The sequence below is a fragment of the Triticum dicoccoides genome, chromosome 2A, assembly GCF_002162155.2.
Source record: "Triticum dicoccoides isolate Atlit2015 ecotype Zavitan chromosome 2A, WEW_v2.0, whole genome shotgun sequence".
In the NCBI taxonomy this organism is placed as follows: domain Eukaryota; kingdom Viridiplantae; phylum Streptophyta; class Magnoliopsida; order Poales; family Poaceae; genus Triticum; species Triticum dicoccoides.
The window spans coordinates 493,028,589-493,040,396 of NC_041382.1; the positions used below are offsets into that span (position 1 = coordinate 493,028,589).

At 41.7% G+C, this 11,808-nt stretch overlaps 1 protein-coding gene across 1 annotated transcript in view; it reads left to right on the forward strand.

Annotated features, from left to right (window-relative positions):
* The window catches only part of LOC119354998 (protein LAX PANICLE 2-like), an 11,884-nt gene extending 10,284 nt beyond the window's left edge, over window positions 1-1,600 (forward strand). The window contains exon 4 of the mRNA XM_037621765.1: window positions 760-1,600. Coding sequence (XP_037477662.1) covers window positions 760-921 — 162 coding nt within the window. The 3' untranslated portion in view covers window positions 922-1,600. The remainder of the gene's footprint in view (window positions 1-759) is intronic.
* Window positions 1,601-11,808: the final 10,208 nt, after the last annotated feature.

The following is an 11,808-nucleotide window of genomic DNA, read 5'->3' on the forward strand; positions in this document are numbered from 1 at the left end:
AGATGAACCATTCAATCAATCAGCATCCTGTGTAGATTAGGCTCAGTAAGTGTTAAGTTTTGTCTTACTTAGCTGAGCACTTGCTTCTAGGACCTCCACCCATTGACTTGATGAGCCTGAGGTGATGATTAGTTAAATAAAGTATACGCTCATGGGCACGACAGGTGATATTCAAGGATTGCAGTAGCTTGGCATCTCAGATCTGTGCAATTGCAATTACAATTGCAAGCACGTTTAGTATAGTTTAGCTTTGGTTGGTTGGGCTGGGCATCTCATCCCACATGTGGCCGTGGGGGAGAAGGTAATGAAATGCCATCATCACAAACTAACAGGGGAATCCGACATCAGTATCAGGCATGCATCACTTGGACCTGCCTGCTCTTTTTCTGCATTGTACTTCTATTGGGCATCAACCATGGAATTGCAATGCATGTTTGTGGTTGCACAAAGGAGAAAGTCCCCATCACATCACTATGTTCCTCTCGCCAGAAGCAATGCTATGCTTCTCATCCATCTTCTCACCTCACTGTAATTGACGCCTTACCTTAAAAATAGTAACAGTAGCTGATGCCCTGCTAAACTATTTTGCTTCACTTGTAATCCATTTTGTGTCCTGTTTGTTAATTTGGTCACAGTTCACTAGCATCCAATCCGTGCATCAGTGTGGAGTCATGTGTGCATCATCATCTCGCTTGCCCTATGAACAAGTTTAGGTTTTTTTGCTGACAAACTGAAGAAAATGTGTGTGTGTGTTTGCAGGTGGAGATTACATGCCGAGGGCGACCGCTCCTCCCGTTCATGACCCTTCAGCATGTCCGCGACAGCATCTGGTGCCAGAGAGACGCCGTGTCGACATCGGTTGCACCAGACACGTCAACCGCTAACCACATTATGGTTTTGCAGTATGGCAGAAGGCCGTAGTAGACAGTCCCCCCTCCCTTCTGATGTCACTCAGAAAAATGTAGATTCTACCCCCTCTTTTAACCATTTTCCGGCACGGCACGACAGGCGGCATGACGGACGACAATTCCTGACCGCCTGGCCTCGGAGGCTGCTGATGATCTATCTATTGATGAACCACAGAAGAGAAGGTGTGGAATGGAGCTTTTTTTTACCCCTGACAAACGGCGCGGTTATTCATCGGCACACCAGACCAGAGGCTTTTTTTCTTGGCCACCCCTTTTGTATACAGGCTATGTTTTCTCCAGCGAATCACTAGAGAAAACAGCTTGGAAGCTGCCTGACATGATTAGATCAAATCAAACTGTGAGAGGAAGGGATTTGACTCAAGAGTGCACTTCCAAGCCATTGTGGCCTTCGCTTCACCGGATTTACTAATTTGAGGTTCCAGCTGTCACATTTAGTTCTCCGCTGCCTGCTTCCTTTCTTCGTGTTGGAAGCAGCCAATGTTGCCCTTACTCCACCGGGCATTTTTTTTTGTTTGTCCGCGACTTGTCCATTGAAGATCTTACTTTTCTTTTGTTCAGTGGTTTGTGCCACACAGCTAATTTAGTTTCTAACATCTTTCACTTGAGCCTCCTATTGTATCAAGCCCATAAAACTGTACTACCGAGCATTATTTATCTCTGTTCTGATGACAGTCAAATGTGCACGAAGTTCATCCTGCAGAGAATAAGAGACATTTCATCTCACATGATGCCAGGAATAAAGCAGTCTTCCACTTTCTAAAAAATATACGTATGATGCAACCTTGCAACGCAAAAGCTGACAGTAACGCCCAAATCACACCATGTATAATTTTTGAAGCCTGAAGTGAGACAAATTCAGAAAGCCTTGAGCTACCCTAACGAAACAAATTGCTAGCTTTTGGCTCCGGCCGGGGCCGGTCAAGGAGCAGGCCAACAAGTAATAGAACAAATTACAGCAGGCGCTGATTAATACAACAAGGATTAAGGCAATATAATCAGACGGAAAGCTACACCACATGAGACGTCAATGTGTCACCGAATACCCTTCCCAGTCAGGCACCACCACGCCAGTATAGGGTCGCCGTCACCAGCATGATGCTGCTGCGACGATGAGGTGAGGTCAAGAAGCTCCAAACAACCGACAGAGATCACACGTAGCAGGCATTACAACGCACACTGCTACTGAGAAAGACAAGGGAGGGGGTCATCAGTGCAGCTGCAGGGTAAACGCTATCAAGGCGGCGTAAACATGATTAAGACAAGCTGAGTGAGCTTCACAGCAGGTCGACAGACCTGATGCCTGCTCTACTCTAGTTAAAACCAAATATAGACATAGTTAAGAGAAGATGATGCCCTAAACTAAGAACTCGGCGCGATAACTTAAAACCGGCCCGCGCGTGCAGGCGCTTGACAGTTGACAAAGCCACCTGAACAACCACATTTCTGAACCCTGAACCTGCACCTCAACTTTCAACCGGGATAATGATAACAAGGTCATTGCAGTTGTTGCTCCTCGCTTATATGACCTCTGCACTGTTCCCTAGTGGCTCGTGCTCCCTCGCTACAGCACCTACTGCGCAAAATAGACGAGGAAAGAAACGTGGCGTCGGTGGCAAACCAGGCGGCGCTTAGAAGAATGTTAATCATGGGAAAACCAAGTGTAGCTGCAAATTCATGCATGCTCCACTTGGCCTTCTAGTCCTGGCGGTGTGTTCCGGTGAAGCTTCTGAAAATGAAGCACGCGGGCCTTGCCAAGGTTGCATCATCCCAGTTAAGATTGACGTCGTCACCTATTCACAACGTATATATAGTAGTACTGTTTTGGTTCCTCGGTTCGGGGAAATGGATATTAAGCTGTGCCAGAGAATCATCAAGTAGGGTGTGCGTGTGTGTGTTCATAGGGGTGAGTGTATGCGTGTGTGTATGAGCGCTTGTGTAAAAAAAAGTAGCCCACTGTCTGATGGAAGGTTCCTTGCACACACGCACACGCTGGAAAAACGCACATGACAAATGTGAATTCTGCAGTGACCTGTAGTAATTCAGATAGATTTCTTGACATAATAAGGACCATCAGCTCCCATGCTGCATGCAACCAACAGTATTTGCATTGATGTTAACTAAGACGGAATCAGAAAAAAACACTGAGAAGAAACAAAAAGAAAAAGGAAAGGGAAACCAAGATACGAACTGTTCCACCCACCTCATCTTCTGTATTAGTTGCAAGTGGAAACTAAGACTTAATTGCTGCATATTCAACAAAGCTCAACAAATCATGAGGGCCATTAAAGACTTGGGGCTGTCTAGAAGCTTCTGCTTTCAGGTGATGCAGAAAGAGGAACAGAAACCAAATGCTATATATTATCCACGGCTTGTCAAAATCATCTAGTACTTGAAGAAGGCGATGATTTAGCTGCACACTGCAGCTTGCTTGGAATCCATGCAACGGTCAAGACCCAAGAGCAGCTCTATTGTGGAAACATCATGTGTGCATTTCATCATCGCTTACTTGCTTTAAAGGCTGGAAAACCAAAAGCACTTGATGTAAAAGCAATTGCCATTTACAGTCTAGCACGCACTAGTGAACTTCACACTGCTTAAATAACAAGAACTGAATTGCAAGCTGCTGCGTATGGGATAAAACACTTGAACATAATCATCTATATATGCAAAGGAAGCAATCAGATAGTATCGACACGTCGCACTTCACTTCTCCCTAACAGAAGATTGTGTTGCACTAGTTTTGGCAGTTCATACTTTGAACTGCCAAAACATCTTACATTAGGGTGTAACTTCATAGTCATCTATAAATCCAAAGGAAGAAATCAGATAATATCGAACTTCTCCCTAACAGAAGATTGTGTTGTACTAGTTTTGGCAGTTCAAACTTTGATCTGCCAAAACATGTTATGCCTTGGTAATATATGGTTCAGGCCGGCGTAGCCCACCGTAGACGCGTAAAAAAAAATCTGCCAAAACATCTTACGTGTAGAAACAGAGGGTGTAACTTTTAGCATGGTCTTGATTTGACAGAGAGTTGACTCCAGTTTTGCAGCACAAAGTTTCTGCTTATTTGTAAAACTAAAGGCCACGGCCAGAGATAAACCAAGCTGGAATTCACCTGAACTTTGAACAGGTGCAAGGAAACAGGAGATGTCAAGGCCATTAACCATGATAGCATATATCAAGACACTGACAGATTAACACCCATACTGTTGCAGAGACGCTGTACGCAATAATCCACACATGTCACTAGAGAGCTAAAACGACAGCTCGTCATGCATGTTTTTTTGCATACTAAAAGTCTCTAAATGATCGAGTGATAGAGGAAAAGTCTTACAATACTCTAAACCAAAAAAACACGACAAAAAAGAAAGGAAAGGAGAAGGAATCAGGAAGAACTCCTTTCGTTGGAAAGAAAAGGAATATCTCACTACCTTTCATCATTCAATTCTACGTCTGTATTCGGTGCTTTGCTTTAGGACGCCGCTCTTTTTCTCAAACACGACCCAAAGCGTGTGTCATATTGTATTAGTAGAAGAGGAACGCCAAAGTTGGCGTCAGGTTAAGCTAAACTGGCAAGAAGGAATACCATAAACACAATCACAATATGTGGTTCGAAGCAATTCATATTCACAATGGGAATGGGCCAAGGTTACCCGTTGTGACATTGGTCCGGCCCATAATTTCAAGGTCGAGATGGGTCCTCTAGCTCGGCCTCATAAGAAAATTGGGTTTTGGGGAGCCGGTCACCATCAGCCCACCGGGACAAGCGAGTCGACCCAAACTTAGTTGCCCAATATTGTATTCTGCCGTTATAATGCACATGTCTTTGCAAAGTTGTTACCCTTGTGTTTATATGAAAATTTCAAACTATTGACCGACCTTATAATACAAAACATTCATGGTAGAAATAGAACCGGACTTTCCTATGTTCCTTATTTTTCTTTGAACAAAGAAATTCTAAATATTTCACTCCAACTTATTAAAATTCACTACAACTAAATGGTGCTAGTTCAAATAATGTGGTGGAGAAAATACTCCCTTCTTCTTGTGCAATTTAGTATTGAAATGGGTCGGACCATGTTACCCAGTGGGACATGAGGCCGTTTAGTAATAGACCATTGGGCCGGCTCCATATCCCTAAACAAAAAAGAGAAGCCAGTAGGAACCAGGTCCGGGCCGGAGTGGGTCGTTCCCGTCCTAACACAACATATACAAGATGATTATAAGTTCAAAACAATAGTAGAGATGGTAAAGATGTGCGGATGTCGAAAGATAAATGGTGTGTCAATGCTGAAAGTTGCACAGATTTAATTCTGAAACACCTGCTCCCTCTGATACATATTAATTTTCTTTGATTTAGTACAACTTTAGTACAAAGTGTACTAAATCTCTCTCACAAAAAAAAACAAAGTGTACTAAATCAATGACAATTAATATGGATCGGAGGGACTAGTAAACCGACACTCGAATAGAGATAGACCCACAATGATGCTTGGACGCCGCTGAACCGACAACCTACCGCCACCGGAGAACCACCCCATAAGAGGAACACGCGGAGCTGCCGTCGTTCATACTATTGTCGGCGTACGCAAAATGATCACAGAGCAGGTGCAGTTTTGCAGTAAGGGCCTCGATTCATTGGTACTGTTGCTAGGGCCATGGAGAGAGTTTCCTGGCGGGGGTGGCCCTGTATGCGCGCATGTTATGTATCGCTCATTGAACGAAATTGCTTCACACACGGCACTTGATGCACGATCGGCAAACGACACTTGCTCCCCAACAGCGCTAGCATCAGCTAAGGAAAAAATAATTGCTTCCTTCGTTCACAGGCAGCTGCCAAGTAAGATCGTGCAAGAGTCGGCCACAAATATGTCGTCTGTATAGCAGCGCCGCTCATTGAAAGCTTCTATATGACACACCTTGCAACCGATAAACGCATGCCGCATACGATGATCCCCCGACTGGGCTGGTCCAACAGCGAGTGCTACTGTAGCGCAAACAACGGTGCCTAGCCATTAGACTAAATGAGCTATGGTGTCTATTTATGTAGACCGGTATATTAATAACTATCAGCGGCGACAGATTTAAAATATTTTTGCGAATTTCAAACATGACTTTTTTAGAAAAGCAAATATTTTTCAAACACGACTTTTTAAATTTGTGAACAAATTTTTATAAATTTAAATATTTTTAAAACACAAACATTTTTCGTAAAATCCTGAAAAAAAATCGAAAAGGGGACATTTTTAGAAATTTCGAAAATGCGAGTATTTTTTTAAAACATGAACATTTTTATAAAAATGGGAAAATTTGTTAAAACTATAAATGAAATTTGAAAAGACGAACATTTTTTGAATCACTGAATTATTTTTTAAACTCTGAACAAAATTAGGAAAAGGTTAAAAAAATGTTTTTTCAATCATGAACATCTTTTGAATTTGTGAACAAAACCTGAAAACAGAAACATTTTCTGAAAAAATGTGAGAATTTTTCAATTTCCTTTTTTTGAACAAAATTTCAAATCAATATTTTTTTGAAATTTTGAACAATGTTTAAAAACACAAACATTTTTTGAAAATTTGGAAACATTTCTTAGAAAAATAACTTGAAAAAGGAAAATAAGAGAAAGAAAAACGAGGCATAGGAAAATAAAAGAATAGAAAAAACAGTTCAGAAACCTGCTAGAAGGTTCCCAAGACCAAAAAGCAAAAAAAAAACTCCTAGAAATCTCCCAAACCCGAAATCACTGAAATGCCTTAATGGGCCGGCCCAAATCATCGCTCGCTCACTCACAGTCCTGAGCGAATCGTCGACAACTTGACCCAACGTGCGTCATATAAGATTTTCCTTGCTAATTAATGGATACTCCTTGTAAAGGTCATTCCCACTTTTTCAGCGGTTGACAAGTAACACACTACGTCACAACCTGGATTTCTCGCGTCGTTTTTATTGTTGGATTTCTTGAGTCGAGATCTTCAAAACTAGATCTCATGTTAATGGGTTTATATAAACTTTTTTCCACGGGAAAAAACAGAAAAAAAAGCCAAGCCGGAAACACTGTTTTGTTTTCACTTTATTCCTTTCTGAGAGGTACAACTATTTCACTGGGGGAGAAAATTTGTGCCTCCACGAAAAATAAATCTGTGTCTCTCATGAAAACAAAAAAAAACCCTTTTTGATAGGCACAGCTATGCCACTTGCGGAAGCAAATCTTTGCCTTCCATGAAAGAAAGAAAAAAAAATGAGTTTTTTACCTTTACGAGAGGCATGGTTGTGCCTCTCGTAGAAGCAAATCTGAGTCTTCACGAGAAGCAAATCTGTGCCTCCGTGGAAGCAAAGAAAAAATGTTTTTTTCTTTCCAATTGTGCCTCCCACGGAAGCAAATCAGTGCCTCCGTGAGAAGCAAATTTGTACCTCCGTGAAAGAAAAACATATTTTCCCTTTCTCAAGGCAGAGTTGTGTCTCTTGCGAAAGCAAATATGTGCCTCCATGAAAAACAAAAAAAATATTTTTTCTAGAAAAAATCCACCTTTTCTCCAAAACCTAGCGAAAACCAAGCGAAAACCAAAAACCGTAAAAATACCTAAATAACTCCATCTAAAACCCGAAAATATGTACAGAAAGACAAAATAGATTAAAATAAGATACCGAAGGATCGTTTAGCATGTGATGTGTGGCAGCGGCTGAAGGATACCCCTTGATTAGTTGATCTCGTGTTATAGCGATCACGAGCTACAACGCAATATTGAGCTGGCCAATTTAATCGGGCTCGTACAAGTGCAGGGGCCTGAACCAGTGGGTTTTTAAAAGCATCTGAAAGTTCCTGAACCATTTTTTCCCTGGTATTTGGGATTATTTACTATATTTCCATTTCACTTTTAATTTTTTATTTTCTTTTCCTTTTTGTTTCCAAAAATGCTAATTTCAAAAATAAAATCAAAATCTTCAAATTATGTTTGGATTTTCAAAAAGTACTTGATATTTCAAAAATTCATCACGACCTTCAAATTTTTTTCATGTATTTAAAAAAATGTTCGTGTTTTTCATAAAATGTTCTAAATTTTTAAAATTTGTGTCCTTTAAAAAATCTGATTTGAAAAATTCATCACATCTTTGAAAAAAAAATGTGTTTTTGTTCTTTTGGAATTTCATAAATTGTTCAGCATTTCAATAAAAGTTTACGCTTTCCAAAAACTGTTTAGGCTTCCAAAAATTTGTGCACGCCTTTAAAAATTTGCAAATTTGTGAACATTTCTGGAATTTGCGAACATTTTTTGAACGCACAACAATTTGGGATTTGCAAACCACTTTTCAATTTATGGACATTTTTTGAATTATCAAACTTCCTTTTCCAAATTTCTATATTCATTTATTCCAATATAAACCAGGTCCAAATTAAAAAGGACGTGAAAATAAATCAAAAAATAACATACACCTGCTGTCGCTGCGAGGGCGGAGCCAGGATTTGAGGTTGGGGGGCAAGGCCAACAAGCAAACAAATTCTAGCATTGCAACATGATAATTATTTTTGATGGTTCAGTAGAGAACATATGTTCAATCAGCAATGCAAAGAAGTTACATTTCTATTAGTTTAAAATTGTCTTTGCGATCACCAAGAAGATCGGTGACAAACTAAATTTACAGTAACTCGATCTATCTGTGAGGATAAACAAGAGAATTAGTGTGTCATGCCTAATTTACAGTAACTATTTGTGAGGATAAACAAGAAATTGTTGGCCCTAATTAATTCGATCTATCTGAAGAATTGAATTTCTGCAGCCTATTACGAGTAGTAGAGATCAGTTCGCAGGTATATATAATTACATGGCATGAATTCCCCGCAAAAAAAATTACATGGCATGAATTAAAGGAGACTCACTGCCTTGGAGAATTTCCTTGCTCCTGCCGTTGATTTTGGCTGGTCGCAGGTTCGGCCGTCCGCGTCGCCGGAGCCGGCGCAGCGGCGCTGTGCGATCTGGCGGATGTTAGGGAGCGCCGAACAGCAAGGAGAGATGCGTCGTTGTGCGGCGGCGTCGAAAGACCAAACGATGGAGAGATCGATCCCCTGTTCAGCGCACCTGCTTTTTTTTTTTAAATTACCTGCTTTTGTCTTACGTGGTGGGCTTCAAGGATTGAGCTCGCGTTAGGCGGGCTAATTAGTCCTTTTTTTAGACAAACTTGCAAAGCTTTATTATTGACATGTCACGTTTACAAGGACGAAAGAAAAATCTCTCGAGTGGCCTAACCAAACACGGCGACCGGTCCCAAGGGTTAAAGCATGTTTTGCTAGTTTGTGTGCCTCGACATCTGAGGTTCTAAACTCATGTCTAAATAAACAGGAAATAAAACTGCTATAATGCTCCTTGATCTCCTACACTACAGCTCCATAAGCCGAAGATGTTCCTCGTTGGATAGCTTTAACCGCTAACTTGCAAGGCGAATTAAATTTTTTGGATGTACAGATCGTCTGCCAGGGCTAGTGACTCTCGTATGGCAAGGCTTTCCAGTATTTCTGGCTAGTCAATGTTTCTGAACACAACGGCGGATGCACCCAAAAACAGTCCTGCGGCATCCCTGCAGATCGCTGCCACGGCACCAAAACCTCCAGCCCTAGGTACTGCTGCATCAACCTTAAGCTTGGAAAAACCCTCCCTTGGTGGTAGCCATGCGTCGGCTTAGGTTGTGGTTCGGCCGGTACTCTGTTGGGCGCCTTGTAGATAAGTTGTAAGTCGCACAGGTAGCTTTTGATGAAAGCTTGTGTGGAGAAAGGAGTTTGGAAGATCCCTTCATGTATCAGCTTTCGGCGAGCGTGCCAAATTGTCCAGAGTGTAACAATTAGCGTGGCAAACTCTTCTGACGATAGAGACTCATTCATGGCGAACAACCAGCCCTTGGCGCTGTCATCCATGTTCATATACATGTGTTCCACAAGATCTGCACTTGACGGGCCCAAACACTCCTAGACATGGTGCAATTAAGAAACAGTATAACTGGACGAGCTACGGCTGCTCACAGCGTCTTAAGTCTTAACATCTGTAGCCGCCCGATTATTGATCGGTCGATCTCCAGCCTCACATCCGATGTTTCGTGGGCTGCTGCTCCGCTGACTTACCTAGGCTTGTTACGGTTGATTGGGCTGGAAATGCTTGCCGGGCCGGATGGGCTGCTGGTAGGCACCCCTCAGGCTATGAGAGGATTCCTCGTTAGGCTGCCCACCTTCCACTGTTCTGATAGCGATGAAAAAAAAGATAGCGATGGAAGTAGCATCGTCGCCGCCGCCGGGGCAGTCTCTCGCATGTAAACGATGGCAAGGGAAAGGCGTCGACGCATCCACATCAATGGATGTTGGCGGTAAGGCGCTTACAAGGGCGTCTCGGCTGCAGCTGCGCCGCGTTTCGGTGCGGCGAAAATCTGGCCTGGCGCATTGGGGATCGACGGTGGATTTAGAAGATGGCGACAACGCCGGTCCACATCAGTGAATTCTAACCCAAGGTGCAGAATGTCCCCGTCAAATTTGACAAGCAACGGTCCAAGTATAAATGATCTGCTTCCTCTTCCGAGCGCCAAAATAGTTTGATTCAGTGGTGGTGCATGAGCCCTGCCATCCCCAATCACTACTCCGTCATGCTCTTCGTGCTCCCCTGAAAGTAAAAAGGCCGAGGACAACATAGCACGGTCAACTTCCACTGCCGCGGTGCTGTTCAGTGTAGTCCCATCATAAACCAAATCAAATGTTATTTCAGCTTCTATTTTCATGGAACTGCTTTGATGTCGAGTAATTTTGTTGTTTTCTTCTTGTTCTGCAGCTATGAATTCCCAATCATTTATTCTTGTTATTTGGTGCACAACATGTGCTTCTCTCAATGTCTGAGGAGAAGCACACTCTATTACATGATTTTTCAAGATTAAAGATCCTTATATTTAACTAACAACGAGCTATGTTGTAGGATCCAGCTGAACAAGTTGAACACCAATGACTAAATAACTTCAGGTTCCACCTACTGGATGAAACCTCCAAGGACTGGAGCTGATTCAAATAAAAGGTATAGTGGAATGATTAACCCGCTGCCAAATGTAGATTTCTAGCACAAATAACTTGGTATCATCTCGTTTCCATCTGCACTTCAGCAACACTAGAATATGATATATGATGAGGATTTTGTTTCTTACATGTATGTGACTAATATAATCTATTTAACTACATTGAGATGTTATATCCTCAATAATGATACAAGAACCAAGTATATTTAGTAGTGGTTAGGCCTTACTGCAGCGTGCACATATCCAGAGCACACAGGTTTATCCAAAATAATCTCAAAATATTTCATCGATTACATATAATATATCCATACAACTAAAAGGTACAATACAATTAATCATTTATGTTATTGTATTTTTATTTTATTAATAATATACTGACATCCTCCTCACCATTGTGTTAGACAGGTTGATATTTGATGTCGTTACATATACCAAACATTTTGGATTCTTCAATGCCTTGTCATACTTTGTTGCGTTCTGCTTCGTGGGTCTGTTCGTGTGTCTATACATGCTTAGCGATATTATGCTCTCTATTGAAGCATTTAAATTTAACACTATGTATGCATGTATTCACTTTAAGCAAGATTACATTGATCGTATTCCTAAGTATTTATATCCCCTTTGTTAAGATGGACGGGCGCGGCAACACGCGCCTTTATGATCTAGTCTAGCATAGAATGATGCCAGTTGTCGACTGCCCCGCATATAGCACATTCACTCGTTGTAGACATGTTCCAATGTTGTAAGATATCACTCGTTGGGCCTTAGATGGAGCAAGTCATTGGTTGAAAGTGCAACTATCCCTGGGTGGTTTTGGTAATTCCTAACAACATAT